General features: G+C 47.0%; 1 protein-coding gene across 1 annotated transcript in view; it reads left to right on the top strand.

Moving 5' to 3' along the window:
- ATP6V0A4 (ATPase H+ transporting V0 subunit a4) overlaps nt 1-18926 on the top strand; it is a 47249-nt gene that overhangs the window by 27316 nt on the left and 1007 nt on the right. Inside the window, exons 14-19 of the mRNA XM_060020019.1 lie at nt 1513-1631; nt 3641-3857; nt 6929-7030; nt 12151-12279; nt 16125-16242; nt 17814-17985. Coding sequence (XP_059876002.1) covers nt 1513-1631; nt 3641-3857; nt 6929-7030; nt 12151-12279; nt 16125-16242; nt 17814-17985 — 857 coding nt within the window. The remainder of the gene's footprint in view (nt 1-1512; nt 1632-3640; nt 3858-6928; nt 7031-12150; nt 12280-16124; nt 16243-17813; nt 17986-18926) is intronic.

The raw sequence follows: 18926 nt of genomic DNA, 5'->3' as shown, positions 1-18926 counted from the left end.
GGCTGTGTTTAAATCTTGGATTTTCTATTTACTTGCTACGTGATTTTGAGCAAATTATCATCTCTGGGTCTGTGTTTCCTCATCTGTAAAATGGGTATAATAATAGCCCTCATAGAGTTGCTCAGAAGAGTGAACGAATTTTATAGGTAAAACACCCAGAAGAGTCTGGTGCATAAACAGAGTAAACGCTCCGTTTGCTGTTGTATTATTTCTCCCTGGGCGTGTAAGTAACTTAGTCTCTCTGAGATTTTGATAAATGCCCTTATCTGTAAAATGGGAATACTTATAACTATCTCATAGAGTTGTCAGAATTAAATGAGATAAATACCCTTAAAGAGCTAGTATGTACCTGGTACTTAACCGTGAACGTTTTTTAGTTTTTCCAAGCTGGGTCTAAGGTGTACTGGTAACCCTGCCCTTACTGTGTTGAGTGATTCTGGAGACTGGCCAACCAGGAGGGCAAAGGGAAAAAGCAGAGGGTGGAGGGCAAGCCTGGTGCAGCTTCAGTGCCAGGGCAGATGGGGAGGGTCGTGGAGGTGCCTCTGGGGTCTGAGCACCTGTGACAGGAGTCCCTTTCCCCATCTTCCCAGCAGCCCCCTTAGCGATTGTTCAGCTGGCGGCTGCTCAGGACATTGTTGAGACAGAATCAGTGAGAGGTGGTTCCTGCATGGGGGAGGGGAAGGTAACTGTGCACTGAGGCTGCACTAGGTGGACGTCGACCCCTTAGCAGAAGCAGAGGAGTTTGGAGGAGGAAGTAGTTTAGGAGGAAAGAAAAGAAGACCCTGTGGCTTTGTTAGTTCTGAGGAGCAAACCCTCCAGATGCCTAAAGTTCCAGAGGGGTCAAGGGTAGGAGCAAGGACTTGAATCATTCGCATGGGGGTGGGTGTTGGAGATTTCTGCGGGGAAGAAGAGCGTTAGTGACTGGGACCATTAACCAGGGTGAGGCCACGACAGCCCCCAGCCGCTGAGTGCTTGTCCTGTGTGCCCGTCTGGTGTGGGCAGGACAGGTACACGCGTCCCTCTCTGTGCCAATAAATGTTGGCTACGGGAGTGGCTTCTTGAGAAGGGCCTGGGAAAATGCTTTGTAATGTAAAGTGCTATAGAAATTCAGCGTAAAAGGTGGTATTATTAAGAGGGGATTGGCTAAGTTCATGGGCCAGAGATCTACACCATTAATGTGGGAACCAGGCAAGTTTGAGATCTCTCCATAATGTTTCAGAATGTCTTTTCATTTAGAACAGGGGAAAAATCATGTCGGTTTTTTCTTTTTTCTTCCAGTTACTTGATGTTTTACTAATGGTGCTATTGGTTCCAACACAGTTGTCATGAGAGTTGCATTTATAAGAGGTTTCGTCCTTTGCTGAGCCTAAAATGCATGTGCTGAACTGGACAGAAATTTGAAAATGTGGTTCCCAGAGCGACTTTTTCAGGGGAAATCGAGCTTTAGCCCCTGACTCTGGGAGAACTTCTAGACGCTGGTCTCATGTCTTTCTTGTCACGTTTCCCTTCCAGGTTTGGAACTTGGCTTCAAACAAGCTAACATTCTTGAACTCCTATAAGATGAAGATGTCAGTTATCCTGGGAATTGTCCAGATGGTTTTTGGTGTCATTCTCAGCCTTTTCAATCACATGTAAGTTTCACAATGAACTTTCTGCCTGTTGGTCTGACCGTGTCGGGGATGAGCAGTGGCAGAGCCCCCACTTTGCTCCTGTGTCCCTCCATGCAAGTTTCCCTCCTATGGGGACTGCTTTCCCCGGTCTCTTGACTTGAGTTCAGACAAGCTGGTTTGCCAGAAATGACACCTCTGTTTCTCCTGAGCCGAGTGCACCTTTCCCCTCAGAAGTTTTTGAGGGGTCAGAAAGAGACTGCAAGGCCACAGTGCTGTGTGTCCTCCCGGCCTGCAGGGCCTCCGCTGATGCTAGATCCAGGCTTAACTCCCACCAGTGGGCAAATGGGGACATGGGCGCCCTCAAATTCTGAATTCCATTCGGTATAATTTCTTCCTGCTGGCGGCAGCCTCTCTCTCATTTCTTTGACTGTTAACGTTCTCCCGTCTCTTCTTTCTGTTAAGATTGATCTATAGAAAGCTTCTCAAACTTGCATATTTGTGCTGAGTTGTAAATGTTTGAAAACGGCCTCCAATATGCCTATTTAGAGATGCTTTTGTGGACATGGCAGCTTGTAGGTATCGCTGAAACCCACCTGCCAGGAGGTCAGCACAGTGCCAAAGAAATGGTACAGAGTTTAGAGTCAGAAAGTTGACTGATGGTTCTAACTCTTTATAGCTGTGTGATCATAGGTATGTAGCTTAACGTCTCCAAGATCGTGTTCTGCTGTAGAATGGGAATAGAGGAGTCAGAATGGGTCGGTTATTGTGCAGTAACAACTCCCAAATCGCAGTGGTTTATGACCGTGATGCATGTCATCGTGGGCCACCGGGGGCACTGCTCATCTCATCCTCACACTGCGACCAGAGCTGATGGGCTGCCACCACCTGGAAGGTGCCAGTTGCTGTGACAGAAGAGTGTGGTCAGTTACACACTGACTCTTAAGGTTCCACCTGGAGTGACACAGGCCACCTCCATTCCCATTTCATTGACCAGAGCCAGGCACATGGTGACCTCCAATCAGAAAACCAATAGATGTACGATTCTACTTAAAAAATAAGAACTATTTAGTGAGTAAACGAATGACAGCGCCTTGGTACTACTGCCTGCCTGAAAGTGCTGTGAGAGTTAAATGAGAGAGAAAACCAGGAAGTGATTTTTGGTCTATCATTGACATCGTGTGTCAGGCTGGCCTCAACTATCTCTAGTAATCCTGCTTTATCATGGGATCTGCATTTTTCCCTCCAATAACTCTTACAATTAACAAAGGGTCTGGGGCCCTTTTCTGACATTTTAACTGGGTGTCCCCCAACTTAGTCTTGTGGGACTCTCTCTATGTCTTAGAGCAGAAGGTGGCAAACTTTCTCTGTAAAGGGCCACATAGTAAATGTTTTAGGCTTTGCAGGCCAGATGGTCTGTGTCACAGCTACTCACTTCTGGTGTTGTAGTGTGAATGCTGCCACAGACTCTGTAAACAAATGAGTGTGAGTGTCTTCCAATAGAACTTTATTTATGAAAACTGAAATTTGAATTTCCTATCATTTTCATGTGTCATCAAATATTCTTTTGATTTTTCCCCCCAACCACTTAATGATGTAAAAACCATTTTTAACTTGTAAGCTGTACACAGCTAGGTGATGGGCTCAGTTTGGCCTGTGGGCCATTGTTGACCGACCCCTGTCTTAGGGCATCCTTAGGGGAAAACCTGCCAAGCCATGCTTCTATATCCTTGTACCATTAACTGTGTTGATATGAATCCGGTCTGCATGGGAAGCTGTGGCCAGATCATCAGTTGTCTCTGTGAGCCTGCCCTCTGCCTCAGACTTTATCTTCTAGACCCTGGTTCTCTCTGAACCTTTTGTGCAAAAGCACCTTTCTTTCTCCTCTTCTCCAGCCATGCATGATTGCCACGTGCCTGGGGAGTGGATGCAGGGTTCAAAGAAATGAACATGTGGTGATTTGGAGAGAATAGTGAGTTGTTGGTATTCCTTCGATGTTCTGTCTTGTACGTGTGTATGTTTCCCACCCTCAGATTCTTCAGGAACACTCTCAACATCGTTCTGCAGTTCATCCCCGAGATGATTTTTATCCTGTGTCTTTTCGGATACCTGGTCTTCATGATCATTTTCAAATGGTGCTCCTTCGACGTCTCTGTGTCCCGACGAGCCCCGAGCATCCTCATTCACTTCATCAACATGTTCCTGTTTAACTATAATGACCCTTCGAACGCACCCCTATACGAACATCAGGTACTGATGGGTCTTTTTTCTTCTTTTACGCACTTGATTATGTTAAATCTCTCTCCTACCCTTGGGTATCGCAGAGAGTAATTATTTGCAAGACTGAGCCGTCTCAGCACCCGATGTGTTAGGTTCTTCAGATTCAGAAGGTCCTATTGGATGAATGGCTGGGTGCTGAGGGCGGTGCTGCGGTGTGGCTCCAGCCGTTCCTATCTGGGTGATACGTGGGAGGGATTATTGCTGCGGGGTTGAAAATGAGCTTGTACGTTGTCTGCGAAGAAAGAAAAAAAATAATCCTTGGGATTGATTGGCTTGAAACGGTAAGTGCTCTAACTAGCACCTTAAAAATGAATAATCTTTTATTATAAAAGTAAACTCTAGTTAAGGTTCACAAGAAAGAAAATTGAAATAGAGTCAAGAAGAAGAATCCCTCTGTTCACAGGGGGAGTGAGTTTCTGGAAAACTGACCCAAACTCATGCTGTCCTGTGAGCTTCCGGGGCTCATTGGAGATGCTTTTTCTTTTTTTCTTTGGGCTCTTCTTCTGTGGATGATACCTTCCAACAGTTGGACGTTATTGCCATTCTGACTTCTGTTTCTTTCAGCCTCATTATCAACTTAATATTTTATTTTAAAAAAGTATAAATGTCCCATGAGAGGTGGGTATAAAAATATCTCAGTGACTAATTTTTGGTAACACAAATAGTTCTTTTCCTCTGGCCTCTCCAGTGATAACCTGATGATATTGTTTGCTGGTAGATTTTCACTAAGGAAGGACCCACTTATATAGGTTCTAATTCCTCTGGATCAAGCTCTAGGGCTAGATTTCCCAATACCAGCACATGGCACCTGCCAGTGACCGCTCATCCTGGGTCCCAGTTACAGCCATGCTCCTCCTACAGCTGCACACGTCCTCATGAGTTTGAATCCTAGCTGTGTTCTCCTCCCCTACAGAAGCAGCAAATAAGAAGAAGAAAAAGTAAGGAATGATTTTAGCGAATAATCAGAGACGACATATAGCTCTGAAAGCTCTCTTGTATCCCACCTTACTATTGTTGCACCTGTTTGTTATACATCGATGGTGTAGGAACCATCCCTAGACTATTGGCATTAAATGAATGTATCTGGAAGGTCCGTTTATGCAATGCTGGAGTCTAAACGAAAGTTCACTTGGATTTCCCAAACAAGTCTTCTCTTTGAGGCACGGTACTCAGATTCACCACATAGTTCATGTGCTAATTCTTTTCCTAAAGACTAAAGTCCTGTCTTAGTGCGCTGAACATTGAACAGTGAATGGCTTTTCCAGCTTTTTTCCATTCAAAAATGTTATTTGGAGTTGGCTGGTTTCCACACCCTGGAATGAAGATTCATTATCTAGACACAGTTTGCAGTTTCCATAACCTCATCTTCCCGTCATGCAGCTGGAAGAGATAGTGTAAGTTGCTAATACAGCCTCCTCCAGACAGTGCTCTGGTTGCTTCGTGCCATGTTTCAATATCAAAGAAGAAGAGCAACAGATAAGTAGACATCTCTGGTTGCTTTGTACATTGTGAAGGGAAAAAGCATGATATCTAAATGGGCAAATGGCAACGAGGTAGCTTCGAGGACAGGGGCCTGGGACTGGCAAGTGCAGTGTGTGTTCCCGTGGTTCTCCTCCTTCTTGGGAGCACTTAAGAGTGGAGGAGGGGGCTTCCCTGGTGGCGCAGTGGTTAAGAATCCACCTGCCAATGCAGGGAACATAGGTCTTCTCGCTGGTCTGGGAAGATCCCACATGCCGCGGAGCAATTAAACCCGTGCGTCACAACTACTGAGCCTGCACTCTAGAGCCCGCGAGCCACAACTACTGAGCCCGCGTGCCACAACTACTGAAGCCTGTACGCCACAACTACTGAGCCTGTGCTCTAGAGCCCGTGTGCCACAACTACTGCACGTGTAGGGCTCGTGCTCTGCAACAAGAGAAGCCACCACAATGAGAAGCCCCCGCTCACCACAACTAGAGAAAGCCCGCGGCCGGTAACGAAGACCCAACTCAGCCAAGAATAAAAGAAAAGAAAATAAGAGTGGAGGAGGGTAGGAGGTGGAGAAGATAAAATGTTTCCACTGTTATCGGGGTAAATCTTGCTACAATTGGGATGATGATAAATTGTCTCACTGGGAGCTTGGCCAGAACAGTTAAAGAAATGTGAGGGCTCAAGAAGCGTTTTCCCTTTTACTCTGAGCACCCCATTTCTACACCTTTTCAATGGCTCTGATGAAGCCTTCCCAGGAGTCCTGGTTCTTCAGACCATAGCAGCTCTGGGTCAGTCCTCAAACCCAGTGACTCGGGAGGGTAGGAAAAAGAGTTGGGGGTGAGGATGTGAAAGGAAATACGTGACAGGATGATAAAATGGGATGTCGCCTGGGCTTCAGCGAGGCATGAAGACCATAGATGCCTCACTCCAAAGTGAATTGTGACAGCGAGAGAGACAGCAAAAGAGAGTTCAGCCCAGGCATCCCAGGACCCGTTAGGTGACTCACCCACAGTGAGTCTGTGCAAGTAGGGGATGATTGTTTTGAAAAAGAGAGCACAAGGGCTTAGTAGTACTGCAAATACAAGGTTACTGATGGAGACAGTACGTTTGTGACTTAAAGTGACCCAAGGACTTTTGGTCACTCCAGAGTGGCCAGCGCAGTGCCAGGCCAGTGCTTTGTCCAGGGCCAGGGCTGACTGTCCCCACGGAGCAGAGTCAAGGGGACCAGGGACAAATAAAGCTGCCCTTATGATATGGCTCATGAGCTCTTCTGTCCAATGACAGGCTCCACATGGTGCGGGTGTATGATAAGGGACCACTTGGAGAGTAAGGAATAAAGACAGGGAGACTCCAGTGTCCGCCATGAGTGGACACCCCGTACCTCCGGACTGACAGCTGTCTCCCTGCACTGGGAATAGCCCAAGATGGGAGGGTGAATGGGTCCATTGAAACGCTGTAGATCACTCCCAATAAAGTCCAGCTGAAACGATACATATTTACCATTTGTATCCTGTGAAACGTGCTGTGCAGTCACCTTGCAATGATGGGATCTTACGGCTTTGGTCTTGCAGCAAGAAGTCCAGAGCTTCTGTGTTATTATGGCTTTGATTTCTGTGCCGTGGATGCTTCTGATTAAGCCGTTTATTCTCAGAGCCAGTCATCGGAGATCCCAGGTAAGCGCCATCCACTTCCGTTCACTCACTGAGGGTAGGAATGTGGGCTCCCTGCAAGTGTAAGTTGGGCTTTAGAGAGAACACCGCATTGACCAGGGCCTGAAGGACCTGGTGAGGTGAGGAACTGGCCCACCCCAGGGATGCTTCCTACCGTAGAGCTCAGCTTTTCCTTGGGGCTTTCTTGATTCCAGCATAATGGTCGCATTTAAATCTTACCTGCTGCAAACCGTGCTTGGGGTGTGTGTGCTGAGTAAAGTGGTAGGTAATGACTTTTAAGGCTCTGAATGCGGTGGTTTTATTAGTTGAAAATAAGAGTCTTTTACTGTGGTTTTAGTGTGTTAATGAGTATTGAAAGTTGTTTTCATCAGGATTCTAAAGTTGTGGGCTTTTACTGTATTATGTTACAGATGGTGAGAGGGAACTAGAGGAGGAAACACGTTTAAATAAGTCTGTTCTTGTTTTTCTGATTTTCACCCTATTGTCAAACACCAGTTTCAGCCCACTTCCTCCTTTTGTCTCAACTTCTCCTGAGCCTCAGGTTTCTCAGGGGGTGATGAAGTGTTTACTGTCAGCCTAAATCAAATAGGATTTGGGAAGATTAACCTTCCAGGGACCATTAGAGTCTAGAAATGACACACAGGCACTGTTTGAGATGATCGGTCTCTGCTTCCCTCTGTTAGTGCGAAAGATTAAGTGGGCTGTGCTGATATCACGTATGTTTTAAGTGGTTGGAAATATTTTCAGGTAAACTTTTTTTTTTTAACATCTTTATTGGGGTATAATTGCTTTACAGTGGTGTGTTAGTTTCTGCTTTATAACAAAGTGAATCAGTTATACATATACATATGTTCCCATATCTCTTCCCTCTTGCGTCTCCCTCCCTCCCACCCTCCCTATCCCACCCCTCCAGGCGGTCACAAAGCACCGAGCTGATCTCCCTGTGCTGTGTGGCTGCTTCCCACTAGCTATCTACCTTATGTTTGGTAGTGTATATATGTCCATGCCTCTCTCTCGCTTTGTCACAGATCACCCTTTCCCCTCCCCATATCCTCAAGTCCGTTCTCTAGTAGGTCTGTGTCTTTATTCCTATCTTACCCCTAGGTTCTTCATGACATTTTTTTTCTTAAATTCCATATATATATGTATTAGCATACGGTATTTGTCTTTCTCTTTCTGACTTACTTCACTCTGTATGACAGACTCTAGGTCTATCCACCTCATTACAAATAGCTCAATTACGTTTCTTTTTATGGCTGAGTAATATTCCATTGTATATATGTGCCACATCTTCTTTATCCATTCATCCGATGATGGGCACTTAGGTTGTTTCCATCTCCGGGCTATTGTAAATAGAGCTGCAATGAACATTTTGGTACATGACTCTTTTTGAATTATGGTTTTTCTCAGGGTATATGCCCGGTAGTGGGATTGCTGGGTCATATGGTAGTTCTATTTGTAGTTTTTTAAGGAACCTCCATACTGTTCTCCATAGTGGCTGTACCAATTCACATTCCCACCAGCACTGCAAGAGTGTTCCCTTTTCTCCACACCCTGACGTGGCTGATGGTAGAGTCGGGGACCTGGGTGGGTCCAGGCTGGAGTTCAGGAGGTTCGTCTCTAGGTGGCGCTCTCTTTCTAAATCACCTACCTCTCCCACTATTTCCTGCCAGCCTTGACCAGATCCAAAACCTGTCTGAAATATAATTTATGTGGGATATAAATACACAGGAAGACAAACCAAAGACTGCTTGTTTGTTGTTTGGTTAATAGGTGAGAGACCAAGATGGTAAAGGAGAGTTGAGGTGGACCATTGTCCAAATAGGTGAACTGGTGTTTCAAAGGAAGGTGGCAAATACCTTTCTGCAGAAACAGATGCAACTGTCTTTCTTAGAAACTCAACCTGTCTGTAAGTCGAGGACTAGGTTACTGCTGGCTCACCTGAGTCCCAGGACTCTCAAACCATAGCTTGTCTTATTCTTTGCTCCACAAAAGCTGTTTAAATAGTGGCTGAGCCCAAAGTGACGGATTTCTCCCTTTTCCCCACAGATGACTTGTATGACAGGGAAGGAAGTAGAGGTGCTTTTGTAGTCTGCCATCTTGGGCGATACCTCCTAGGCTGACTCAGGGGAACAGGGGCTCCCAAAGGCTGCTTGGAGGCCTGCCTCCTTGGCCCCTGGGATGTGTAGCTGTCGATTGACTCCTTAGGCTGCTGATTACATGGTCCTTTTTCATGTTAGAAACATTTCCTTCCACCTCCATCCAAGAGATGATTCCGTAATGGAATTATCTGGCCTCCTCTCAAGTCCCCCTGTGAAGCCTTAAAGAGGCCCAGTTCATAGAAATTATAAACAGACTTGTTCTGATGGGCCTTGGGGGAAATGAGCAGAGGTCCCATCTCCTCAGGCTCTTCTGTAACCCTGTAGCCCTGGGTCCCTGCAGGACATGGTTTGGAAACCCCTTCACGAGAGGACCACCTGTGATGTGGCCCTTTTGGCACGCACCCTGCAGGCAGCCAGTGAGCGCACACCTCCTCCCCAGAACTACTCACGCCAGCCCCCTGGACCGCCTGGACCACCCACATTCCGCTTCCTCTTCTGACTTGCTGCCGTGGACCCAGGTCTCCTATCACTCCGTATCCCAGGTCACAGTGAAGTAACTTTGCATTTCTGTTTAAAATCTTTGCATTTACATGCGTGTTTTCTATGCTAAAATTCATTGAAGTATAACCTACATACATCAAAGGGCACAAATGATAAGGGCACAGATCAGTGAAGTATCATCACACGAACACATCCGTGTGACCAGCAGTCAGATAGCGACGCAGAACACCATAGACCCTGAAGTCCCCATGTGCTTCCTTCCGGTCACTGTCACCCCAAGGTCAACCACTATCCCGACGTCTAACACCATAGGTTAGTCTTCCCTGCTCTGGAACTTTATGTAAGTGGAACCATACACCACGCCTTCGTCTGGGTCTGGCTTCCTTCATCCAGTGTTATGTTTGAGAGATTGTGTGTGCGCGTGTGTGTGTGTGTGTGTGTGTGTGTGTGTGAGAGAGAGAGAGAGATAGCTATGTATTATAGTATTCCCTTGCGTGAATATACCACAATTTGGTTATCCATTCGTATATTGATAGTTATTTGGCTTTTTTCCAGTGTTGTTAGTAATTACAAATAATGCTGCTGTGAACATCCTTGTGTCTGTCTTTGTGCACATGTGTTTTACGTGTTTTTAGACAGTTGCAAGTAACTCATTTAAAATTGATTACTATTTTATTTCAGACGGCATCCAGCTCAAACATTGTGAGATGTTTAGTTAGGGGGATTGCAAAGTATATTTTGAACGGGAAGAAGAGTCAGTAAGATCCACAAAGTCCCAGTGTCACGCTTCTACACAGTTGTTCATGCTCATTTGAACCAATTTCAGGATATGACCAGAAAAGGCTAGCATTTAAAGATGGAAATGGAAAAACTGTCTGTTTCTCCTTTGGTATTTTCTTCCTTAAGTTGATGGGGAGAGAAAATAGGATTTCAAGAAGACAAAGTAATGTTAACTTGAGCCCCATTTCCTCACCATGGGGCAAGGAACCATGGGCCAAGGGGAAAGGCTTACCCAGAGCCCCCTCTTGGTACCCAGCACCCTGGAATTCCTGTCCAGATGGACACAAGCCCACTTCCAGGGCATAAAAAGGGCCAACCACAGCACCGGCCTGGGTACCAGTGACCCTGGTGTGGCCAAGGGGCAGCAGGACTCCCAAGGAGGGAGTGTGGGTGGAACGTAGACATTTGGGTGGGAGTGTCCACGCATGTGCACACGAGGCCATGGCCCTTGTGCTGTGAGATGAAATCACAGGTGAGAAGGGAAGGGTCACACGCCAGGGTGCAGGGCCAGCTCTCCCATGCTGCCATGTCCTGGTGTGGGATGCTGAATTTGAACCTGGCCTTCCAAGTTCTTGTGAGAATTTATTTATCAAGACAGACGCCAGAACATATTTTATTTAGGAGTTTGTTGGCTTGATTTCTAACTTTTAAATATTTAAACATATGGCATGTGGGCTTTCATTTGTACCTTTGCCCAAAGATCTGCAAATATCAGGTTCAGACCTGCTGAAGAAAGAATGGTAAAGACACTTTAATGCCTAATTTGCAATATGCCACCCGTGAAATTATTCTAGGAAAAACTTTGGATGTGGGACATTAAATTTCACAGTGACTTGAAAGAAATATTTTCTTCAGACTCAAGGAGAAAACCAGGCCAAATTGAATGGTGACTACACCTAGATTTTTTTTCCTTGAATTTTTTTCTTAGCTGTTTTCATAAAGTGATGTTTTTATTTTAAAAAGTATATTTGTGTTGGAAAAGTCATTGTCTAGTCCGTTTGGGCTGCTGTAACAAAATACCACACACTGGGTGGCTAAAACAACAGAAATTTATTGCTCACAGTTCTGAAGGCTAGAAGTCCAAGATAAGGTGTCAGCATCGTCACCTTCTGCTGAGGCCCCTTTCCTGGTTCACTGCTGACATCTCTCTGTGTCCTCACCTGATGGGAGGAGCTCGGGAGCTCTCTGAAGCCTCCTTTATAAGGCACTAATCCCATTCACGAGGGCTCCACCCTCATGACCTAAGTGCCTTCCAAAGGCTTCACTTTCTAATACTTTCATCTTTGGGGGTTAGGATTTTAACATGAATTTTGTGGGGGGACACAAACATTCAGACCATAGCAGTCATTAATCTCTCCTGATTTTGCTTGTAGAAATCTGGCTGTTTGGGTCACACGACGATTGGTTTACTGTAAAGAGTGTGATTAATTTGGCACGTTCTGGAACACAGTGGAGAAAAGCACATGCCCTGGAATTAGACTACCTGGATTTGAATCCTGGCTCTGCCACTAACTAGCCTTACCAGCTGTGCAGTCCTGGGCTCATTTCTTAACCTTTCTGTTACTTAAGTTTACTTCTCTGTAAAATGGGGTGATAATTGTGCTTACATAAAAAGACTGAATAGAAGGTTTAGAACAGTATCTGGGACATGGCTAATATTTAATGAGAGCCTTTATTTTATATAGAAATTTTGTCATTCGAAGGGTGAATTTGACACTGCATTTTCTTATTTGCTGAAAGCTACAGGCCTCCAGGATCCAAGAAGATGCCACCGAGGACATTGAAGGTGACAACTCCAATCCTCCCGTGAGCCCTGGTCACAGGGCTTCTGCAGGTGCCCATGGGGCTCAGGATGACCACGATGAAGAGGTATCTGGGGGAGTTCCCTGGTGGCCTAGGGGTTAGGATTTGGTGCTGTCACTTCCGTGGCCCAGGTTTGATCCCTGGTTGGTTGCGGAACTGAGATCCCACGAGCTGCATGGCCAAAAAAAAAATTACTTATCTAAAGCAGAGGGAAGAGGTATTTGGGACTTGACACCCTATGAAGACTTCCAGTTTGTACAGATTCTAGAAGCCAGATCTAGTCAGGGATGGTGCTCACGTATTTGACAGCCAGTAGTGTGTGGGCACCAGCCAATCAGAACGGACTTAGGCAGTAGAGCTGGGAGGGTTGGGAGGACCCTGCTGGTGGCAACCCTGTCATCACTGAGTCATGGGAAGTTGGGGAGGTCCCAGGAAAGGGGGGTCACTTAAGCTTACAGCTACTTACCAACCAATCAGGGAGCATTTTAAATCATTTCGCCCAGGTGCCGCTCTATCTGTGAGTATGAGGTGAATATCAGCCTCACGTTTAGTGACATAGGAGGTCCTGAATGTTACTGAGGTCTCCTTGGTCAGAACTGTGCCCCTGGGAGTCTGTAAATTTATGATGATCTTTCCCATCAGTGACCCTCACTCATGAGAGCAGAGGCCAAGTCTGGTCCCTTATATTGAAGCAAGAAGTGGGTTATGGGGCTTCCCCGGTGGCACAGTGGTTGAGAGTCCGCCTGCCGATGCAGGGGACACGGGTTCGTGCCCTGGTCCGGGAAGATCCCATATGCCACAGAGCGGCTGTGCCCGTGAGCCATGGCCGCTGAGCCTGCGCGTCCGGAGCCTGTGCTCCGCAACGGGAGAGGCCACAACAGTGAGAGGCCCGCGTACCGCAAAAAAAAAAAAAATAATAATAATAATAATAATAAATAAAAAAAGAAGTGGGTTATTTATTCTCAGTCCTCACCCCCAGCGTAAGCACCCTCAGATGCCATCCCCGCCTCTGTCCTCAACCCTGGCTCAATCTCTTCTTTGTTCACTTATCTTTGTAACATTGTCTGCCTCTCAAGGGAAGTCACAGATTCATGCGTTCTTCTCTCCTCCCTCCCTGTCCCTTTCCATCCAAGGGCAGCCACTCCCTGCTCAGGAATGTACCATGTTTTCCCAGACAAGACGGCTGGTTGTTTTTATACCATGACTGAAGTCACCCACGGTCCTGAACCCCGGGCAGGGGGTTTAACCCGAGCTCTGTTCTAATTCTGGAGTGGGGACAGGGTTCCTGAGGCCTGAGAAATGCTATAAATAACTCTGTCTGTGGTGTTAATTACTTTAAAAAAACCAACAAGTATTCATCTGCACCAATGAATGGTCAATTAGAATGAATGAAAAATCTGGATCATGCAAAGTTTTCCCAACAAGATTCCAGGTACAGAGAGTAACCCATATTCATGGTGATTGGTATTCCTAGGTCTGTCAGACCTGCTGGAATGTTTTAGAATCCAACCCACACATCTTCTGACTCATCAAGTCCCAGCCTGTCCAGTACAACCTTCCTCATCCATCCTCCTTGTGGCCTCGGTATATATCCGGTCAATGTTCACCTGCCACCTCCTTCGTGACCCAGCTGCCTTCACTGGGGGCAGCTTCAGGCCCCATTTGACGGCTCTTCCCCCAGTACAATAATGCCTGGGTCTCCCAGCACAAGGCACATACAGGCTCGACTCTGCTTCCCCCTCCAGGTCCTGTCCCACTTCTGTCTGCACCCGGAGTTAGCCAAACTCCAGGTTAAGGGCCCAGTTCTCCAGACTGCCAAGTCTACCCAACACTTCTGACACCACCCACAAGTCTGGAGGTCCCCTCAGACTCCCTCTTGTTCAGTCATTTGTAGACAGCTCACAGAACTCAGGAGAATGCTATACTTTCAATTACAGTTTTACTTACAACAAAAGTCTACAAATCAGAACCAGCCAGAGGAAGACACAAATAAGCAGAATCTGACACTGGGAAGGTTCCAAATGCAAAGCGTTCTTAGGGACGCATGACTCTCCCGGCATTGACATGTGGCAGTATTATCGTATTGTTAACTCAGGAAGCTCCCGTGAGCTTCTGTGTTTGATGTTTTATTGGGGTGTCATTATGTAGGTGTGATTGACCCAAGTGCAATCCAGGTGGTTGCACTCAATCTCCGGCTCTGTCCCCTCCCTGGAGATGCGTTTGGGTTGATAACGTGTGGCTGAAAGTCTCAACTCTCTAACCACGTGAAGCCAGCTCCCGCTTAAACTACCAAGTGCCCACCATAGACACCTCATTAGCAAAAGTGGTGAGGTGTGGTCCCAGGGACGGACCATGAATATCAGACGTTTCTTTCACTTGGGAAATGCCAGGCGTTTAGAGGTTGCCTCCCAGGAGCCGGGGCAAAGCCAGACCTCTCTTTGGCTGAGGTTCATTCTTCACCAGACGTTCCTCTGTTACTGTGACTCTCTCTACCCACTCTCTCCACCTCTGCCCATCCCCGCCCCTTCAGTTCCTCTCTGCTGTTTTCACTGATGAATGGGAGGGGAGGCACTGATTTTGGTCTTTTCCCCATAGCATCTGACTACAACCCCCAGTGACCACAACCCCCTTTTCTTCCAGGATATCCCTCCATCCTTGACGTCCTGGACCGCAGCCCTGTGACTGCTCCCAGCTCTTTGACCTTTTCATTTTGTCATCAATTTCCTTCTTTCTTATCTCTGAGTTGAGATGTTTCCTAAGTGTGGCAGCTCTTCTTCTCATGATCTTCCCCTAGTTCATTTTCTCTTAGCTCCCACTCTCACTCCTCGCACAGGTGTGGTCCCAGGTGTCCCTTTCCAGCCCAGACTTTTCCTCTGAGCCTGTTCTGCCTCTGCTGGTCTGTGCTGAGAGATTCAGCCTGTATGGCCAGCTATCACCTGCAATGCAACACGTCTGGGAATCAGCTACTCCCCTTCTCCAATGTATTCATTTCTGCCAGTGCCATTCTTTCACCCATTCGGGCTCAGGGACCTCAGAGCCCTGTAAGACCCTGGCCCTGCTGGGTGAGGGACCTTTCTCTGTGTTCCCACGACACCCCTGCATACTTGGTTATTGCATTCCCATGCTGATGTGTGGTAACTGTCTGTTTGCATCTTCTCCCTGCTGGGCGGTGAGCTGCTTCAGGGCAGGGATGGTGCCAGTCAGATTGTTTCCCTCATAACATCAGAGTAATGAAAGAAAAGAATGATCTATTGCTGTCTTTGCATTGTTCCTTTTCCCCTCATACCTGGATTACTAACATAATCAACAAGTTGGCTTTTTTTGCTTATGGGCTGTCCTTTCCCTGATCCATTTTTCTACCAGATTAATCTTGCCTCCAATATTTCTTTATTTTATTGAGATACTTCTACTGGTTCCTCATGACTCCAGGTGGTTTTCTCGATTGTGTCCATCCTTGCCTTTCCCACGGCTTCCACAGCTGAGTCTTTCCTCACCTCAGCAAGCTCCCAGTCGAGCCAAATGGTTTTTCTCCCAAACTTACCTTCATGATGCTCCCAACCACCTGCCTTTTCCTCACCCGGAGTCATTTTCTTTACCAGGAATGAACTGGCTTCTCTTTTTCCCTCCCTGTTCTTCACGGCTCAGCGCAAATCTCAGCTCCCCTTACCAACCAACCACTCTGCTGCTTTGAGCTCTTTTCAGCCATTTCTGGGAAATGTTACTGCACACACACATGTCCTACTGTGGGCTGCTCATTCTGTTTCTACAAATATATTAATACCTATTTCCCCCTCGTTCAACTGGAAGTGTCTTAACAGCAGAGTCCAGGCCTTATTCGTCCGTTGTATCATTTGTAATACGTTTGAGTAGAAAGTACTTAATGAAATAGCATTACAAATTCTCTCTTTCAGTTCAGCTTTGGAGACGTCTTTGTGCATCAGGCCATCCACACGATTGAGTACTGCCTGGGCTGCATTTCCAACACAGCCTCCTACCTCCGGCTCTGGGCCCTCAGCCTGGCGCATGCACGTGAGTGAGCGGGCCGCATGGCAGGGTCACCATCGCCTGTCCCTTTGGAAACAGATGCAATGTACGTCTAGGTGAAAGTGGCTTCTGGGTCATCTCTGGTGCGCTGACCAGAAGAATGGCTCTTCTTTCATAGTAGAAGTGACCTTTTTCAGTAGGTCTGGCTTTATCTTGCTGGAATGGTTACCCTCTGTATCAGCTTCCAGTTGCTGCTGTAACAAACTACCACATATGTGGCAGCTCAGAACACTATGAAATTGATTATCTTACCGTCTGGAGGCCAGAAGTCCTATAAACAAGGTGTTGGCAGGTCTGTATTTTCTGGAAGCTCTTGGGGAGAATCTATTTCCTTGCCTTTCCTAGTTTCTGCAGGCCCCTTGCATCTCCTGGTATAAAGATTCAAGCCTCAAGAATGACTTAAGTCTGGAATCCTGACTCATCAACTTACTGTGTAAAACCCCTCTTGATTTCTGCCTGCTTCTCTAGTCTTGTCTCTTGGTATTTCCCTCCATGCCCCACCGGCTCCCGATTACCCCCACCCGCTTCCCCATTTCATGTGCAGTGGCCACAAGGAGCTGCACTGAGGCTCCCGCAGATGCCACACTAGCTGGGCCCCTCTATGTTTGCCCTGCAGCTCCCTTGCCTGTAAAATTCTTCCCTTCTTTCACTCTCTCCCCACCTGATGTCTCATCCTTCCTTCAGAACTCAGCTTAGCTAGCACCTTTCCCGGGTAGTCTTCCTCCCTGGCCCCCAGTCTGGAAGGTGCCCTTCCCCTGGGTTCTGGAGGTGCCCCTATCCTAGCCCCGATTGTAATTCTGTCTCATTAGCCTGTCTCCCTACTAGACTGTCATCTCCTGAAAGGCAAGGACCCTGACTTTTATCTCTGCATTCCCAGCCCTGGGCATAATGCCAAGAACAGAGAAGCCAGGCCAAAATGTGTGCTAAAGGGATAGAAAGCAAAGCAGTGAAAGTGAGCCTGATTGTTGACTTACAGCAGAAAAGCAAGTGCTCAGCGTCTGTGTGGTCTTGACTGCTCTGGCTGTGTTTGTTTCCTTGCACAAACTCCTGTAATTACAGTATCTCCCTGGAAGGGGTGGGGGTTTCTCTGGTATCTCTTCTTAAAAGGGCACTAATCCCATCATGAGGATCCCACCCTCATCTCCCAAGTACCAATCACTTTGGGGTTAGGGCTTTAATATATGAATTTGAGGGGCTGGGGGAGAAACAAACATTCAGTGCATATCAAATCATAGTACATATATTCTTTTGTGTTTTGCTTCTTTGGCGTAAGATGATGTTACTCGGATATATTCACGTTGCTGCCAGTAGCTATGGTCTGCTCACTTTCATTGGTGAATAATATGCCCTCCTATACTTGTCCTCTTGATGGAAGCTCCTCCAAAGCTGCGTAGACAGTCTCACACAGGTACCCTAGGGCACACACGACCGCCTTCTCCACCTGGGAGTGGAGTTGCTGAGTCGTAGGGTGTGCAGGTCCAGGATTATGGTGTAAGAATAGTCTGCATTTGCCCGATAAACTGTGTGGTTGAGAATGTTTCTCCTGCATCTTGCAGAACTGTCTGAAGTGCTCTGGACCATGGTGATGAACATTGGCCTTCGTGTGCAAGGCTGGGGAGGACTCATTGGGGTCTTCATCATTTTTGCCATATTTGCTGTTCTGACGGTAGCCATCCTTCTGATCATGGAGGGCCTCTCGGCTTTCCTGCACGCCCTGCGGCTGCACTGGTAAGAACTGGTTGTAGGGTAGATGCTCTCAGTGTGCTCTAGGGAAGGAGGATGGGCTGTAGGGCCAGCCAACTGGGTTCAGATCCTGACCTGCTGTGTGACATTAGCAATTCACGTACCTTTTTGGAAGCTTAGTTTAGTCCCCTTGTTGGTATGATATTAAATGATGTAATACCTGGGAGCCTATATACATATACAGTGACTGCTCTGTAAGACATGTTAGAAATGTTCATTTGTTATTATAATTGGCTTCAACTGTTGGTAAGATGACGGATCTGAAAGGCTCACAGAGGGCAATGCTGAGCAAATCTGGGATGTCTGGCCTTTGTTGCTGAGTGCTGGAGTTATACCAACAGAACAGACAACTAAACTCTTTTTTTTTCCTTTCAAAATTATTTATTTATTTATTTGGCTGTGTCGGGTCTTAGTTGCAGCTCGCGGGATCTTCGTTGTGGCATGCAGGCTTCTCTAGTTGTGGTGCGTGGGCTCTCTAGCTGTGGGGTGTGGGCTCAGTATTTGCAGCGCATGGGCTTAGTTGCCCTGCAGCATGTGGGATCTTAGTTGCCCGACCTGGGATCGAACCTGCGTCCTGCATTGGAAGGCAGATTTTTAACCACTGGACCACCAGGGAAGTCCCGCGACTAAACTCTTGGAAAGTGGAAACAGAAGGAGGGTACCCAGCAGGAGGAAGGCACTCACTGGAGGCCCTTGACATTCACAGATGTGTCCAGAGACTGTCGGCCATCACTGGGCTGATGAATATGAAAACATTTGTTTAGGCTTCTCTCTCTCCCAAGTCACATTTCAGCCCAGGGTTTTGAGCGTGCTGTCCATACTGAAGCATCAGGGCTCCTGTGCACCCTGAACCAGACTGTCCTTAGCAACCCTGGGGCTTCCTCCCTCCCTCTGTGGCCACTGTTCATAAAGGAAAGGTTTTACAC

This window comes from Delphinus delphis, chromosome 9 (assembly GCF_949987515.2).
Source record: "Delphinus delphis chromosome 9, mDelDel1.2, whole genome shotgun sequence".
NCBI lineage: Eukaryota > Metazoa > Chordata > Mammalia > Artiodactyla > Delphinidae > Delphinus > Delphinus delphis.
Note: the sequence above shows the minus strand (reverse complement) of the source record. Positions and strands in the feature narration are given on the sequence as shown.